Source organism: Miniopterus natalensis, chromosome 13 (genome assembly GCF_054644295.1).
Source record: "Miniopterus natalensis isolate mMinNat1 chromosome 13, mMinNat1.hap1, whole genome shotgun sequence".
NCBI lineage: Eukaryota > Metazoa > Chordata > Mammalia > Chiroptera > Miniopteridae > Miniopterus > Miniopterus natalensis.
Genome location: NC_142093.1, coordinates 54,602,738 through 54,621,040, shown reverse-complemented (window position 1 = coordinate 54,621,040; position 18,303 = coordinate 54,602,738). Strand labels below are relative to the sequence as shown.

At 50.8% G+C, this 18,303-nt stretch overlaps 1 protein-coding gene across 3 annotated transcripts in view; it reads right to left on the bottom strand.

The window, feature by feature from the left end:
• INPP4A (inositol polyphosphate-4-phosphatase type I A) overlaps positions 1-18,303 on the bottom strand; it is a 117,807-nt gene that overhangs the window by 7,045 nt on the left and 92,459 nt on the right. For all 3 annotated transcript variants that reach the window (XM_087823707.1, XM_087823708.1, XM_087823710.1), the window contains 7 exons: positions 17,122-17,294; positions 16,054-16,177; positions 14,987-15,113; positions 11,452-11,592; positions 9,174-9,271; positions 7,562-7,674; positions 4,947-5,101 (listed from right to left, as the gene is read on the bottom strand). In XM_087823707.1, coding sequence (XP_087679833.1) covers positions 4,947-5,101; positions 7,562-7,674; positions 9,174-9,271; positions 11,452-11,592; positions 14,987-15,113; positions 16,054-16,177; positions 17,122-17,294 — 931 coding nt within the window. The remainder of the gene's footprint in view (positions 1-4,946; positions 5,102-7,561; positions 7,675-9,173; positions 9,272-11,451; positions 11,593-14,986; positions 15,114-16,053; positions 16,178-17,121; positions 17,295-18,303) is intronic.

Below are 18,303 nucleotides of genomic sequence, written 5' to 3'. Positions count from 1 at the left end.
TTAAAGAATAGTATCAAATATACAAATTCTTTTCAGACAGAATTCCTTTCTCTTGGAAACAGGGTACGTGAGATATACAGGTAATAAATAGCTTTACATCAGAAAATAAGAGATTTGGTACAAGTGATTCCAGGCCAGCTAGGCAATGCAGTCACAGGGTGCCGTGAGAACACGTCACAGCGCTGAAAACTACAGTTTAAACAAGTCCTCTTGGTGAAATAATTCGGCAGATATTTACAGTTCAAAACAACAAAATGTCACACTGTAAGGCATGAAATCTCTCAGCAGACCACACTTTGACATTCTCTCTGTCCAGTTAGGTGCATGGTGGTGGCACATACTCTGGCACTTTTGCTTTCTTGTGACTTATTAATTTTTCATAATATTCATTTGCAACGCAATTTGGTAACCAGGTATGCTATGCTCAGAAAGAGCCACACAATCAGTAAATTGGGGCTCAGAGCTAACAGCGGGATGGAACAGAGGAGGCTGGGGTCTAGTCTTAGGTCTCGGATGGGCACCAGGCCGCTCAAGTTCTTCTGGGTGACTACCTCCCGTGTTCCAATGCTGTGAAAAGGAAAAGGTTTGGGAGAAAGGAAAAGAAAAAGGAAAAGAAAATAAAGAAAAAAGGGAGACACATGCAATGGATTTTATCAAAATGATGGGAAAAAGAGAACCAAAAGATAAGATAAAATAAAATAAAAATGGGATGAAGCCACAACAGAAGAGGGTGTGGAAAGAAAACCAAAACGAAACCAGCACAGTTACAAGAAAAAGGAGAGAGAGAGAAGTGAAAATAAGAAAAAGTACTGTAGTCTACGAAAAACACACACGCAGGCTTGACTGAATGGTTTTCCATGTTCGCGCTGGGCTGCCCCACGCACGCCATGCGGCCTGCCATGCGCTCACATGCTGCGAAGACACGGACCTCAAACAGCAAGCTGAACATGAAGAACCATTGGGGGTTTGACCTTCTCACAGGCGCCTGAGCAGGGCTGGGGCAGCTGCCTCTAGATGAACTGTTCAAACAAAACTATTTGCCTGAGGTGTCGACCAAAGGCGGAGCCCTTGCCAGACTGCCCGTGGCAGGCAGGAGCTACTGGTGGCTCCAGCTTCTCAAGTTACTGTCCCCAAGAATGGCATCCAGCCAAGATCTCCTGGAAATTTTGGGTTTTCCGCCTTTGGGTGCTCAGGAGAAATGTCCTACAGTGAGATAGCAGCCAGAACCACGGGACTCTGGAACCACAGGTTCTACGCATGGCCACCAAGGTAGCAAGACTGACACAGAGTTGAGGTGCTAGACACAGTCGACGGCCTGTGAGGACCCACTGGGAGAAGGGCAGGCCAGAGGTCCTCCTGGGCTTTCCCAAGGAAAGAGGGAAGCCTTGGACCAGCCCTGCTGGGACGTGCCGCTCCGACAGGGACACTCCCAGCCAGAGAAGTCCAGGAATCACTGTGGCTACTTAGGAGGCCCACTCTGAGGGTTTCAGCTGCAGGACTGGACGCAGAGGGGACCACCAGTGGACCTGGAATCAGCCCAGACAGCGTGGTAAAGCCACGTGTACCCATCTCTTCCCAACTGTGTCCCACTGGCAGTTTGAAATAAGCCCCAGGAGGACTATTTATGCCACAGAAATTGGCAAACACACTACACATCAGGGATTTTTTTTTTTTGAGCTGCTGTTCACTGCCACTGCACACCCTGCGCCTCAGCTCTGCCCCACACCACCCACTTCCCTCTGCCCCGCACCCTGGCTGCATGCTGTCCTCTCCCAGCTGGTCAGATACAAGTAAGGAAGCAAGAGGACCCAAATGTGCTCCTTCATTCAAGGGTGTGGCCTCCTTGGGGCCTCAGTAGGCCCACAAGGCCCAGCTACCACTGTAGCCAGAAATACTGGCTCGTGACCCAGTCCCCTCAGGCCTGCAGTCTAGGAGCACACACGTCTTCCCCACTCGGGATAATGCGGAAAATACAGAGGTCAGGTGTTAACAGTGTCACCTTAAGGCAAATGCATGTGGCCAAAGCCCGAGGTGCCACAAGGTCAGGTGGACAATGCAGTAGTCAGTAGGGTGCTGGTGCTAAGGATGCTGGGGACAGGAAGAGGCAAAATGGGGTGAAATTTTTTGTTTTTAATAACTTCTTAAATCATTATTATGGTAACGCGTGTTCACTATAGAGATGTTAGAAAATTCAGAAAAACATAAATAAGAAACTGTAAGAAGACAAACATCACTGGAGATGGGTGGGGTTTTAGAGAGGCAGGGGAGGCCAAGGGAATGGTGCCTGTTCCCATGGGAGGGCCCTCCCTGCTCAGGACCGGGGGTCCTCACCTGCAAGGTAAGGAAGCAAGGCCGAATGCAGTCAGAAGCACTCAGAACGGTGACAGGAATGGTAACACTCATGGGAGGGAGTGGGACCAGTGTGGCAGCACTCTGTCAACTTGGCTTAAAGCCTTACAAAGGTGTACACCTTTTAACCTAAAAAATCAGAGGAGGAAATGTGGCTAGCAGAACACAGGAGGATACTCACAGCACCATTTAAAGTGCTCAAACCCGCCCTGGCCAGTGTGGCTCAGTCATTACAGTGTTGGCCCTTGCAAAGAAGGGTCACCGGTTCAGTTTCTGGTCAAGGGCATGTATGTGGGTTGTGGGTTCAATCCCAGGTCCCGATCTGGGCGCATGCAGGAGGCAATCAACCCATGTGTCTCTCTCACATCGATGTTTCTCTCTCTCTCTCTCTCCCCCTCCCTCCCTTCCACTCTCTCTCAAAATCAATGGAAAATATCCTCAGGTGAGGATTAACAGAAAATAAAGTGCTCAAAACCACACACAGCTTAAATAGTCCATGACCTGACCAACTGGATAAATTATGCTTTGCTAAAAATGATAAGGTCTGTATTTACTAACCTGAAAAATGCTCGCAAGATAGTTAAATGAAAAAAGCAGGCTAAACAACAGGTAGAACTGCACATGTAATTGCGTTTGTGTGTGTTTTGTTTTCTGTATTACTCAGGGGCTGGTTAACTAATGTGGTATGTATGCAGGTATGAAAGAGCATGTACCAAATGTCAGCATGTTACTTGTTAATAGGTGAATGCAAAAATTTTTTTGTGGGATGTGTGTGTGTACAACCTATATTTTCTAATTTTCCCATAAGGAATATCAATTACTTACGTGACAGAAAGTAAAAAGTGCTTTGTGTGTCGTAAGCTGTAATCTGTGCCCCTACTGGCCGGCAGGTGGGGCAGTCTGTCTCTCTAGAGAGCCACTTTCTCCCTGGTCTCCGGAGACCTTTGCAGATGCAGTCAGAATGAATTCCTGTTTTCACTGAATGTGTTCCAGAAGCCAAGACCAGACAGAGGTCTACATATCAACTATACACCTGGCTCAGGGCCTGGTCTACTGAACGGTGTGTGTTCTGTGCCACTGAGTTGGCTCCAACTCCTGGCGACCCCATGGATGAGTGATATCCAGTGTCCTGTCCTCAGCAGCCCTCCTCAGCTCCTGTGGACTCAGCCTATGGCTTCTTTTATGGAGTAAATCTATCCCATACTGGGTCTTCCTCTTTTCCTGCTGCGTTCTATTTTCCTACCATTACTGTTCTTCCAAGGAACCCTGTCTTCTCATGATGTGTCTGAAGTAGAACAGCTTCAATTTTGTCATTTTTGCCCCAGTAGTATTTCAGGCTTCGTTTACTCTCCTGAATGGACCTGATCCTAATACTAGCTCTGACAACCACAGGGACACCCCCTCCACTCCTCTTGTTTCTTTGCTGGCTGAGGTCTGCATGTCACCAGAGTGGCCCTCCCACCACCTGTAAGGCAACCGGGCACAGATGTGGCTGGAAGCCCAGGCCCTGCCTCTCTGAAGGCACCAGGACATGAGCCTGAAGGACATGAGCTCCACAAGGCCAGGCCCTCCATCAAAGGGCAGAGTCTCTGAGCCTCCACTGCTTCCTGAGGCTAAGGGCAGGGAGGATGGTGAACTTTCTGAAGGTGTGTTCTGAGATAACAGAGAGGTTTAAATGAACTTGGACAGACAAAACAGGGACAGAACAATTTTTACAAAACACTACATATCAAGAGGCAGGGGCTCAGGCATGGTGTTTGTGCACCACTGTGAGAAGGTCAAACAGTAGAACCTACAGAAAGGATAAGAGAATTGAACGCTTTAAAGAGCTTGGTGAGAGGACAGGTGACAGACATTCGGCAGGAGTGACTTGGAAACGAGACTGACAGCATTGGTGACTACAGCGAAGGAGACGGGAAACCAGATTTCTTATCCTTTCTTTTAGTATGTGCGGTGAGGTGCTCCCCGGCAGCGCTGGAAACAAGGCATCGGTCAGCAGCAGACAGATTTAGTCCCAGGTTTCACTCGGCAGACACGCCTGCTACCTCAGAATCACACCACCATTAGGGCTAGGCTGCCACGGCCCATGGATGGGCGGGCGGGTGGCTGCCGTCACCACAGAACACTCATCTGACACTCTGCTCATGAAAGCAAATTGTGTCGACTGTCAGAGAAGAAGCAGAGCAGACCAGTGCCACCTGCAGACACGCTTTTGCCACTCAGGTTTGAAAGGAGACTTACATGTGATGTAAAGGGCAGGTGCATGCTGAGACAGCTCTGGCCCAGCTCACCCGCAGCAAGGCAGGTGGCAGGGGGGTGCCATGTGCCAAAAGGCTCGCACAGATGCTCCCTGACCCCTGAGCTTGCCCGTCTACCTGTTTCAGTGCAGTCCTGCTCTAGACTGCTGGCTCTTTACTTCCCCTTGACGTAAAACAGAACGCTGTCTCAATTTGACAGTGCCCATAGTTTGACTTCGTAGACACGAGTGAATTTTCCAAAGTCAAACCAGAGAGTGACGCTGGAGTCAAGGGGCCTTGTGCCGGGGAGCCCGGGAGGCGGCAGCGGGCGGGGCGGGCGCGCGGCGGGTAGCGACTCACCTGCGCATGCACTCCAGGGCCTGGGTGAAGACCTGCGGGGCCATGCCGTGCTCATGCTGCAGGATCAGGCACTGCTCCAGCGTCACCGACATGGCCGTGCGGTCCTTGGCGCTCTTGCAACTGGTGAACCGGACCCCGTTAAGGCGGCGGCAGATCTGCCAACAGAAAAACAGGCTGCGCTTAGGGGGTGACTCCGCAGAATGAGATGCCCCACATGGGACAGAGGCTCCAGAGGGCCCAGCAGGGAAATGGCAACAGCTCCACCCCAGGCCCAGCCATTCCTCTGCACCTGCTCCCCAACTCCATGCCTGTCAAGTCACTGCCACAGGGCTGCCCCTTCCCTGCCGCGTCTCCTGGGCCTGCTCCCTCAGGATGCTCCTTCTCAGTCCAGCTCCCTCCCTTTGGAGGTGTCATCTCTGTTCACTGACCCTTCCTGCTATCCTCTTCAAATCTCTGACAACACTATCTTGTCACATTTAGCCCTTTGGTAGTGGCCCCTCAGAGGATGGCGGGAGGAGCAGCAAAGACCACCTCAAGGAGGTCAGAGCAGCTCAGATGATGCCCAACCCTGGTCAGGTCCTTAGGCCTTTATGGTCTCTCTTCTCCTCTCCCATACAGATGGGAACAGTTCAGAAGACCATTTCCTTCAGCCACCTGCTGACCACCAGGCCTGCAGGCCATTCACCATCCTCCACCTCACTTGGGGCCCACGTGCAGGACTAGGCAACAGTGTGCTGCTCCCTCACACGAGGGGTTCCCATGTGGGAACACTTGGGGCACCCCAGAAAGGAACACTCGGGGCACTCCTCATCCCATGGTAAGGATGTTTTGGGTCACTTCCTCTGCATCACTAGGTTCAATCCTCGCTACACAAGGGCCTGTGGACTTGGACCAGATACCACATCGTGAAAACAACCTGGTATTGAAAAAGAAATCACCCATGCCGGGCAATGCTGGGCTCCAGTGACCCGATGACTCCAGAAAGATCTCAGAGCCACTGTAGAGCTGCCCTGAGGGTGGCACCATACCTGCTTCTCATGCCAGCACAGCCAGAGCCCACGGCCACCACTGGGAGGCCACCAGGTAGAGAGCAGTGTGGTCTGATCACTGTGTCCAAGAAAAGACAACACAGAAAAGGCCCAAACAAGTTCAGCCAAGACCACCAGGAGAACAGGCTTCTCTTGAGAATAAAAATTGTTTTAAAAGAAAGAAAAAGATTCTAAGTAGACCCTAAGCTAGGTGAAGAATAATTTCATTCAGATGGGTAACCGTGGACATGCTCACTAAATTCACAAGCAGCAAAGTTCAAGACCCAGGCACGTGGCACAACTGAAACTACAATACTCACAACCTGATGCCCAGCAGGAAGGCAGGGTCCAAATGCGCACCTCTGCCCAAGAGGGCACAGTCTGCAGTGCTAGGCTCGCCTCCAGGGGCCACCAGCCAGGTCGGGGGCTCTGGCTGGTCCCACCATCTGAGAAGTGAGGTATTGGACCTAATAACATTCCAATTGTTTAGCCAGGGCCCCCCTGCTCATACACACAAATGAAAATAAAGAAGACCCAGAAATGGAGGCAGCTCTGGTCAGAGAATGGGAGGGACGGGACCCGAGGTTGGCACTGCTGCCCCTATCTGTCCCCACAGATCCCAAGTGGACAACATGAAAACTGGCAGGTGTTAGGGTCTCTGAGACCCTTCCAACTATGAGTCTGTGCTTCTGTACCCTGGGGCCTCTGGTGGGAACAAACACATGGGCTGGATGGCCTGCTTTTTGGACCTGGTGATGGGATAGTCAAGCACCGCTATAGGTGATAGCTTTTCTATCATGTACCAAGAGGAAAACAGAACCACAGTTCCAAGCAAGGTATACAGAGGTCTCTGCACCCACGTGGCCTGAGCAGCTGTGTGGGACAGCCCCCCAGCTGCTCCCGGGGCTCTCCACCTAGCGCAGTAGCCTGGCTGTCAGGGGGCAGTGCAGGGCCAACCTCTCCTCCCAGGGCAGAGGGTGTGTGTCCATCCTGCCTCTGTGCTCAGACCAGGCAGGGAGCTGCGGTGCCATCTGGGGCCACTTGTGCCTGAGTTTGTGAGTCCCAGTGACCAATAGGCCCCAGTGCTGCCAGGGAGAAGAGTTAGACCAGCTGTCAAGGGAGAGTGAATGACTGGCTATCAAACTGTTTCGACGCCAGGCTCAGAGCGGGGCCTGGACTCCACAGGACACTCCATGAGAACATATCTGAAGTGCTAAGTGCTCAAGGGAAAGAGAAGATCTGAGCTGCAGGGTACAAAAAACACTGTTTAAAGACGGGAAAGGTCACCACGGTCTCCTTTTGGACCTGTTAGAAGACGCAGGAGGCAGTGAGTTCAGCCGGTATCGACTGTGCAGGCTTCTGAGGGTGACAACTACAATCTGCCTGGTTAGTAAGTGCTCGGGACAGATTCTGGGTCAAGCTTATTGGAATTCAGGCAGCCCAAAAGTAATGACCTCACAGGCAACTCTCAGGATCTGCCAGAGTCTGGGACACGCTCAGTGTCTCGTCGCTGCCCCTGGCCCAGCTGCTGTCATCATTGCCACCTCTGGAAGCGGGAGAACGGACGCCCGCTCCTCACTAACGCACCTCAGCGGCCTGCCAGAGGATGTCCACGTTCTTGCTCTTCCTGGCGTGGACGTTCTGGCCCAGGAACCGCAGCAGCTCTGGCAGGCAAGTCTGGCTCCGGGAGCGAGGCAAGCCTAGAAGAGAGGAGGAGTAGTTGGGAGCTGGTGCCGTGCCGGGAGCTCAGCCCAGTGAGCTGCCAAGGCTCAGAAATGGACAAATGAAGAGTTTCTGGATGAAGCCGGAAGTTTAGTGTGATTTAAGCAAGAAAGCAGAGTGTGTTTAGGGTCTGGACCTGGCTCTCGTGGGTGAGAACTTAATGACTCGCTTCAGCCCCTACAGCTCCTCCAAGGGTCTGGAGCACGGACACAGAACCGCCAAGGACAGGAGGGAGGGAGGGGGGAGGCAGGGCGACCCACCTAGTTTTCACAACCTCCCCCAGGGGTGGAGGACTCTTTGGGCAGTGATGTCAACCAGTGAGTGGGCTTGGCCATTACTGGGGGATGTGGGACGGGCAGCCTACAGCAGTGGACTTGCAGTGACCCAGGCAGGGTCGCCCTCTCCAACAGCTCCCTCTGCCACCATGGTCTCACCAGGTGCCTCTGGGACCCCTCAAACTGAAGACCAATCAGCTCACCAGCTCGCCTGATAAACTTGGGATATCCAGACACAGGGATCATCAGGGAAAAAGAGGAGTCTCAGGTCATGGCTAAGGAAAACAGCCATGGTGCCTAAATCCCCAAGTTAAAACCAAACACGCGGAATTCTGGGATCGAGCTGCACATATAGTATCCACCACAAACCTCACCCTGGTGGACACGGGATCCTATGCTAATTATTCCACACTCCTGATGTGTGCCCAGCACCGTGCGGTCAGAGGACAGGGCAGAAACAGAAAAACAAAAACGGGCTGAGTCTGTGATGGAGGCTGTGGGTGCCCGAGGAGGAAGCTAGAGACCCATCAGGAGAATTTGGCCTGCTGGACACCATCTTACTTCCCCAGATCAACTGCAGTGTCTTTCTGGCCTCCCCTGCTGCCTCGTTAGTGAACACCTGCCCACTGATGAACAGAGCAGACGGGGTTCACACCGGGGGCAGGGGGGTGTTCTATCTGCTCAGCCTCAACAGACCAGCAATTCTGCAGCGGCTAAAGGCTATAAGGCTGCCACTCCCCCCAGCCTCCTGGGTCGTGGTCGAGAGCTGGTGGCCCCACCCTGGGGAGACTCATGCCCAGGTTGTTGCTCCTATAGCCACACCCCTCTCTGGCCTCATCACCAGGCCATGTTAACATCTCCTGGGCCCCTGCATCACTGGAAACTGACCACACCCCTAAATGTTAAGCACAGAACTCCTCCTTTCTGACAGGATGCTTGCCAGTGACTGACAGTATGTGCCCTGTGTGATGTGGGTGGAAAGAGGACAGGTCAGAACCGGGACACCTGAGGTCTACAGCCTGAGGGCAGGTCTCGGTGGGGTAAGGACAGCAGAACCAGTGCAGGTGAAAAGACCGCATGGGGGCAGGGAGCCAGGCAGGAGGCAGCACCGGAAGGCCGGTCAGCAGCTGGGTTGGCAGGAAGCACACCCAAAGTGACACAAGACAATGAGTGGAACCTACCACAAGTGAAGAAATACTTACAATCCTCAGGCAAAACTTCCTTAAACTGCTCGAAGTAGGAATTTAACCGCACCAAACTCTCCATGTTGATAACTTCTTGTAAAGACGTGTCGCCAAACCTTCGGAGATCACAGGAGACGCTGTTAGTGGCTAATCCCACTCTCTTCTAGCACAACCATATGCATTAAAGCTAACAACGCCGACTCACAAACATTTACTGTGCATAGCAAATTCTGAGCCACTTTCCTGCTCCCAAGCAGAAGGCTATCTCCACTGTGTTGGTGACCAGTTTAAACACATTTCATTAGCAGAAGCCACATACAACTGGTTACAGATGTGCCTAAGAGGTTATGAGAACTCCACCCATACCAGTCCCTCCCCTCTGGAGCACACTCAGACACCTCTCATAGCACTGGGTGGGAGTCCTGTGTCCTCCCATCCCACAGGACCTTAAAAAAGGGGACAGCAGTGGGGTGACGGCTGGGGCGTGAGGACACAGTCCTGCACTCTGCCAAATGACTGCACTGATGAGCTGTCCCTCCTAGACCATGTGAAGACTCTGGCTCTTTTCACCATGCAGTTCACCCTGCCCACCTTGTAGGCAGCGAAGATGTGCCAGAAGCGCAGGGACAGGTGCCACCAGGCTGGTGCAAAGCGGCCACAAAAACACACAGGCTCCGAACTCTAAGCCTGGAGACCAGTCCCACTCCACCCTTCCCTGCTGACGGATCTCCCTGCACAACAGCCTCTTTGTGGCCCCAGGTCCTTGCTCAGAGGGCAGGACTCCCTCCTGTGGGTCCACCATGGCCTGTCCACCCTGAGGACCATGATGGATTTTCCTCTAGGCACCTGCTGCCTTGGGGGGTCACCTTGGGACATGGTAGCTAGGCTTTTTTACGAGCTGAGGGGAGAGTGTCCCAGGAGCAAGGCAAAAATCCTGGACTCACCCCACCATCATATCCTCCTCCACCAGCCCCTGCGTTCTCTGTGATGTGTCCCTGCTCTCACAGAGTCATCAGCAACAGCAGCTGCCACACGCAGGGGACAGTTCTCCTCCCTGGGACACTGTCCTGCTGGGCCCAACACTCCTACTCTCCCTGCAGTGGGCTCCTCCACCTGCCCACACCTTAGAGGGCTCTGAGCCTACCTCTCCACGCCCTGAGCATGGCCCTGCTCCTGGCTCCTGAGCTCAGTGCCCCACCCCCCTGCTGGAGAAGCTTGGCTGTCGTTCTCCTGCCGTCTGTCTCTCACACCTGCCCAACTGGAGACCCAGCCTCCCTCTCATTGCTGAAATGGCTCTCCGTCCACAGGACCTGCCAGCCTCCGGCTCCACTCTTTCCAATAATCTTCTCAGAACATCGTTCAGGACACAGCCAATCTACTTAGAAAGTAAGCCTGACCATGTCCTTTCCCTAACATCGTTCAGGACACAGCCAATCTACTTAGAAAGTAAGCCTGACCATGTCCTGCCCCGCTAACATTCTTCCATATCTCCCACCAGTCACACATTTGCCAAGTGGGGTGACCCCACACCTAGGGGTCAACGGATCTTGACCACCGGGTTTAAAAGCCCATCAACCTGGAGACCAAATACCCTTAACAGAGTTAAGAGGCCTTTTTATTCTAAAGCACACGTATCATGTGAATGTCACTGGGAGCAGAAAAGACTTTCATGTACTGTGAAAGGTCATGGCAGGTTGCACATACTCAATCCCCTCCTCCTCTGCAACATACACATACAGGTGCGCACACACACCTGCACACATGGCTCCTCCCTACCACTAGGCAGGTACCCTAAGGGAGTTTACAAGGCATAAGCCCTTAGAACCAAGGTGTGGCTCTCAACCTGGCATATAGGCCTCTCTAACCTCGCCTGTCCTGCCTGGGACCTGGGCCTCTGGCCCCCAGGCAGTTTCTCCCTGCCTGCCTTTCCTCAGGCTTCTTGGCCTGGGACACCAGGTCTCTCCTTTACCTCATCTGACCAACTCCTACTTACTCTTCAAAACCCCCTTCAGTGATCACCCCCTTCGGGAAAGCCCTCATAGGTCCTCTCAGACAGCGTTGGGGCCTCTACTCGCTGCATTTATTTTCATCTTTCACCCACATCTCTTTCCTACCAGCCCAAGTCTTGAGGACACAGGCCACATCTGGTTTCGTCTTTGTGTCCCAGCAACAAAGACAGGGCCAGGTATATAGCTACACTTAAGGACTGTTGGCCAAAGGAAGGAAGGGGTGACAGTCCATCCAGCACTTGGAGCCTGCCCCAGCCACCCCACCCCCAGGAGGGCTGAGCACGCACCTCTCAGCCAGCGTCTGCTGCTCGTTGATGCCCACGTTGAAGAGGACGGGCTGCACCCGAAGCAGCATGCCACTCTGGATCTCCCGGGGCAGGGTGTCAAAAAGGGGGCCTGGCAGAGGGATCCGCACGTTAAACCCATCCCTAGGAAATGGGAGAGGAGGGGTTAGGCTTGTGACAAGGGAGACACGAGGGGAGACGTAGGAGAAGAGGCAAGCCAAGCTCTCTTCAGTGTGGAGTGTGGACTGGCCACCTGGCTCGGAGACTTTCAAACTGCTGGTGTGAACCTTTAGAGGATGACCTTAATGAAGAGGGCTACAATAAGCACCTTTTTAAAAAAATATGTTTTTAATGATTTTAGAGAGGGAAGAGCGAGGGCGAGAGAGAGAGAAACATTGATGTAAGACAGAAACATCGATCAGTTGCCTCTTGCACATGCCCCTCTTGGGGATCAAACCTGCAACCTGAGTATGTGCCCTGACGGGGAATCGAACCAGTGACTTTTTGGTGCACAGGATGACACTCAACCAACTGAGCCACACTGGCTAAGGCTGTGATAAGCACTTTTAATTGAATGAAACAATAAAACAAAAATTAAGAGTGCACGGCAGGAACTTCCAGTCAAGATGGCAGCGTAAAAGCAGTACTCGCCTCCTCCCACAACCACATCATAATTACAACTAAACTACAGAACCACCACCATTCAGAACCACCTGGAATCTGGCTGAATGGAAGTCCTACAACTAGGGATTTAAAGAAGAACAGCTTTCTCCCAGAGAGAAGTTCTGGCAGAAGCCACTGTTCCTTTGCTGAGCCCTCCCCCCACAGAGCTGGCAGGTGGGCATCATCTCCAAGTCTCCACCAACCTGGTTAAGGCTATTAGCCCTGCTCTGGAGATTTCGAGATATCACCCCACCCAACTTGCATGCCCATCCAAGCTGTTTCCAGTGGCTTTTCCATGCAAATGGCCTGTCTTGTCTCATGCTTCCGACTTTCCTAAAATATCTCAAACAAGCAGCAGCTGTCCTCAGATTGCCCTGTACCTCTTGCTAAGTAGCCCCAGGCCTGGCACTAGCAGCAGCCTGCTTTGGTTCACAGCTTGGACTCTCCTAGGCACCTTCAAGTCCAGCACAAGTAGCAACCATCTACAGATTGCTGTGTAGCTTATGCTGGGTGACCCCAGGCAGGGCCCACCTCCTGGGAGGCCCAGAGCCAGTGCACCAGGTGGACAGCTTCAGACCACACCAGATGACAACCCTACCACCTCCACGAGAGACTCACTCAAAGGATAGACTGGGCGGGCACCAAAGACCCACTGAAGCAAGCCCTGCTCCATAGGGTTGAATCCTGTACAGCAGCTCCTCTGCTGTAGTCACAGCCAATCCTCACAACCAACTGGCCTGGGGGTCAATTTCTCCCAGTGATGCCAACAGCAATCAAGGTTCAACTACAACAGGACAGTGCACACAGCTCACACCTGGAGTGCCCAGCTCAGAAGACTGCAGAGGAAGTGCCACCAGGCCCTACAGGACACCTACTAAACAAGGCTACTCTACCAATTCCAGGAAGCATAGCAGCTCTACTTAATACATAGAAACAAACACAGGGAAGCATTAGAAGCAGATGGCCTTGGTTTACAGGTTGGCCTCTCCTGGGTACCTCCAAGCCCAGCACAAGTAGCAGATACCTACAGATCATTCTGTGGCCCCACGCATAACACAGGCAGCAGCTGACCTTGGCCTGTACCTCCCAGAAGGCCCGAGAAACAACAGGCCCAGTGGATTGCTTCCAACCACATCAAAGCACCATCAATAAACCATCTCCCCAAGCAATACACTCAACGGGTACTCAGCAGGCACCAGAGCCCTGCTGAAGTAAGTGCTTCTCTATGGGGTGAGACCTGCACAGCTGATTTTTCAAGGTGGGTGGAGGTGGGTAGTCAGTGGTCACAGCCAGTCCTTGAAGCTGATCGGGTGGAAGTAAATCTCTCCCACTGATGTGCCAACAGCAATCAAGACTCAACTACAAGAGAAGGGTGTACAGCTCACATGGGAGGGGGGCATACTTCAAGTGCCCAGCTTGACTGATCCAGGAGGCTCTGTCCCACTAGACCCTACTGGACACCTACTACATTTGGCCACTCTACCAAGCCTGGTAGACTTAGTAACTCCACCTAATACATAGAAACAAGCACAGGAAGCAGCCAAAATGAGGAGAGAAAGACACATGGCCCAAATGAAAGAACAGAACAGAACTCCAGAAAAACAACTAAACAAAACAGAGACAAGCAATCTACTAGAGGCAGAGTTCAAAACCCTGGTCATAAGGATGCTCAATGAACTTTGTGAGAACCTCAACAGCATAAAAAAGAACCAGTCAGAAATGAATGATACACTAACTGAAATGAAGAATAATTTACAGGGAATTAACAGTGCAGTAAATGAAGTCAAGAATCACATCAGTGATTTGGAATATAAAGAAGCAAAAAACACCCAATCAGAACAGCAAAAAAGAAAACAGAATCCAAAAAAATGAGGATAATGTAAGGAGCCTCTGGGACAACTCTGAATGTACCAACATCTGCAAGATGGGGGTGCTGGAAGAAGAGAGAGAGCAAGAAATTGAAAACTTGTTTGAAAAAATAATGACAGAAAATGTTCCTAATCTGGTAAAGGAAATAGACATAGAAGTCCAAGAAACACAGAGAGTCCCAAACAAGGTGAACCCAAAGAGGCCCACACCAAGACACATCATAATTAAAATGCCTAAGTTTAAAGACAAAGAGAGAATCTTAAAAGCAGCAAGAGGAAAGCAGTTAGTTACCTACAAGGGCGCTCCCATAATAATGCCAGCTGATTTCTCAACAGAAACTTTGCAGGACAGAAGGAAGTGACAAGAAATATTCAAAATGATCAAAAGCAAGAACCTACAACCAAGATTACTCTACCCAGCAAAGCTATCATTTAGAATCAAAGAACAGATAAAGAGCTTCCCAGACAAGGAAAAACTAAAGTTCATCACCACCAAACCAGTATTATAAAGGTTCTTCTTTAAGATAAAACAAAATTTTAAAAATATGAATAATAAAATGACAATAATAGCTATCAACAACTGAATATAAAAAACAAAATAAATGAACAAGCAGAAGAGAAACAGACTCATAGATGCAGGGAACATTTTGATAGTTGCCAGATGGGAGGGGGTTGGAGGGATGGGTGAAAAAGGTGAAGGGATTAAAAAATACAAATTAGTAGTTACAGTATAGTCACGGGGATGTAAAGTACAGCATAAGAAATATAGTCAATAATATTCTAATAACTATGTATGGTGTCAGATGGTGCGAGATTTATTGGAATGATCATTTAATAAGTTATGTAATGTCTAATCACTGGGGTGGACACCTGAAACTAATAAAACAATGTACGTTAATTGTAATCGAAAAAGTTTCTTAAGTGATTTTTTTAAAAAGGAGTGTATGGAAGATAATAAACATAAATTAAGACACTGCAAGTTCTGAGAATTTAAAAAATACTTCTACCGATTTCCTGTGATGACAGGCAGCATGTCAGTTGATGCGTTGGAAGTGGCCTGAGTGACTTTGAAGGTCACGTTCCTCAAGTCCATGATTCCAAGGCTCATGTCCTCCAGCATGGCCAGCTCCTCACCTGGACACAAAAGAGGGAAGGAGGGCTGTGAGACGGAGAGGCCCTGCTATTCTCCCCATGGACTCAGCCTGGTCATAGGGTGGGGCACAAAGGGAGGCAATACAATCAGGTATGGCTGTGATGAGAGTGGGTGAGAGTGGGTGAGATTGTGGGCAAGGACCTTTCCAAGCTTCTTCACTATAAATGCTGCTTCGCTTCTCCCAAATAAATGCTGCTATGAAACCAATAAATACTTTTAAAAAATAATTCATTTTTACCTTCTCAGAGAAAATTTTAAAAAATGGAGGTAGAGAGCAAAGAACCTTTTTAGAGGGCATTTTGGAAATATCTATGAAATCTTAAAATATTCCTACTCTTTAAAAAAAAAAATTATTTCTAATGATTTTTAGAGAGAGAGGGAAAGATCAATGTGAGAGTGAAACATCAATCAACTGCCTCCTGCATGTCCCCTACCAGAGGTGAAGCCTGCAACCCAGGCATTTTATGCACCGGATGATGCCCTACCAGCTGAGCCACACTGGCCAGGGCTATTCCTACTCTTTTTGACACTGAAACTTTCCTTCTAATAATGGGCCCACAAGTGAAGTGCACAGACTTATGTGCAGAGATACGTATCAACACTGTTTTCACAGGAGGAGTTCAGAAACGGCCCGAACATCCTACAGGAAGTTGGTGCTTAAATAATCATCATCCATCCTCAACTAGGAAGATCTTGCAGATGTATAACAACCACAAATCAAGCTGGGGTTGGGGTAACTATACAGGACTCTGATCTGGCTCTGTTACATAGTTCAGTGATGTTGAATTTATTTAAATTGGCATGTGTCACTTGTATAATAAGAAAAATATGTAGCGAGAAAGCATGGGATCACCTGTGTGCACACTCCCATGAACCCCTGGATCCCAGAGGCGCAGGGTGCGGGAGCCCTGAGGATCTCACCATAGGTGCTCAGCAGGCTCTCAAACTGGGCGAGCAGCCCGATGGTGTAGAGCTGTCGCAGGAAGCCGTCGTCATGCAGGCAGTTTCTCAGCTTGATGATGAAGCCACAGATGAGAGCGGTGAGCTGTGGGGACAGACATCTCTTCACCCAATGGCAGTCCCCTGGGCCTGAGCTCCTCTGCTTCCTCGCTCTCACCGAGCTTCAGCAGCACCCCTCTGCTTTGGTGTCTGGGGCCCCAGGGATGGTGTGCCATGCTCCAGTCTCACTACTCTGTTGCTCCCAAAGGTAAGTTTGGTTTTGGCTCAGCCTCTGACCTGTCCTGCCTGCAGTTATTCCTGGGCTAGAACCTCCTGGAAGCCAAGAATTAATTCCCCACAGTGAAGGGTCTATACACCCAGAGATCCATACCAGCTCTGGCTGGAACTTGAGGTGGCCACAACAAGGAACAGAAGTGAGAGGAGACATGGGCACTCTGTGCATCTCCACCATGGGAGATTTTCCATGGGAGAAACAGGCCTCCCAGGGACGCGTGAGGACAGGCAGAGAATCAGCCCAACCCTGTACAACTGTTCCCTTTGCTCAACTGATGATTTGCATCAATGAAACTTGTGACATTCATTTAAGCTCCTCCCTTCTGAGGATAATAGAAATCACTGGAATAGTGTGCACAGGCTACAGAACTAAGCACCTGCTGCTTTATAAACAGAAAAACAGATCACACTGACAGCCATGTCTCCATCACTAAAATTCTTTATAGGTAAAAAAAAAAAAAAAAAAAAAAAGGCCTGAGTCACTGGCAATGACACCACGTCCTCAGGGCAGGAGGAGCAAGGGTGTGCATTCCCTCAGTGTCCATTCTGCAGGGAGAAACTAGTGTGGAATCAGACCTGCTCCTCAGTGCAGACAACTGGGTGGGTTCCTCCCTGTGTCAAATTCTAGATCTCCACGTTAAGGAAACGGAAAAGCAGGGGGCAGGACACTCTGCCATCTGTGATTTTTCCGAAGTGCAGAGGGAGGAAAAGGCTTCCTGGGCCTGTTTTCCTATGAGGGAGATGCCGGGGGCTTACAGTTTGGCAGAAGACCACGTCGCGGCGGTGCTGCAGGCTCAGGTAGGTGGCGATGGTGGGCGCGCTGTCCTGCATAAGCAGGAAGACCATCGCCTTCTTGGCCTTGTCGCTCATCATGGACACACAGTCTGTGAGTGTGGTGAGCAGGGGGTAAAGGGCTTCACTCCATTCACCTGGGCACGGGGGAAGGCGGCGTTTGAGAGGGAAGAGTGAAGAGTGAGGATCTGAAACCGAACGAGGCGCTCGGCCCCACCAGCGCTGCCCTCCCCCTCACACCCCTCTGCACCTTTTCACTGCCTTGCCCACGCTCTGGCCCCAAATGGGGCCGAGATCTTCCCAGATATGATCTGGTGACTAACCCTCCAGCCTGAAGCTTTCCCATAAACTGCAATGTCAGTCCTCCTCGGGGACCCTGACACATGCCGGTCTCCCGAACCTATGGGGCTCGACACGTAAATCTCAAGACTATTCTTTTTGAGAAAAACAGCAAGAGAAAACCCTGCAAGTCATAACTAAGGGAGAAAATTATTCTCTGCCAAGGCCAAGCCCCTTCAACAGCACCACAAGTCCTCCACCCGGGGATAAGAGCACCCAGAAAAGTGACCTGTGACCTTGCTTCTTGACTCGGGTATTAAGGCAGGCTTGTCATTCTAGAGCAAAGGACAACCCATCCTGGTCTAGCCTTTGTGCAGCTATGCTAAATTCTCCCTCTGCACATCTGGAAGAGACTGTCCCACACGGCTTCCTGTGTTCTCAGCTCTCAAAATGTCCCTTCCTTCTGCACTCACTCATTTCCCTATCCCGACCTTCCCGCCCAGTTGCCATCTACTTTGAGTTAGGATTTTTTTAGGAATATAAGGAAGCTTTGACCCTGTGCCAAAACAACTTTTTAAAAATAGAACCTCAGGGGAGAAAAACAGCGTGAAAGGTATTATTGGCTTTGGTTCTTTTTTCCTTTCTTATTTAGAAGACATTTAAAAGGGAGAAGACATTGCCCTCATCAGTTATATTTTTAGCAGGTCACCAAACCCAGGAATAGGCATTCGATCACCAGCACTGGGTGTGCCCACCACACCAAATGCAGCAGGGGCGGTGGGGTGAAGCCTGGGCAGTGTATGCTGCTGAGGGTGAGGGTGTCAGCCACAGGGTGCCTACAAATGCCACCACACTCTGGGAAGGCCT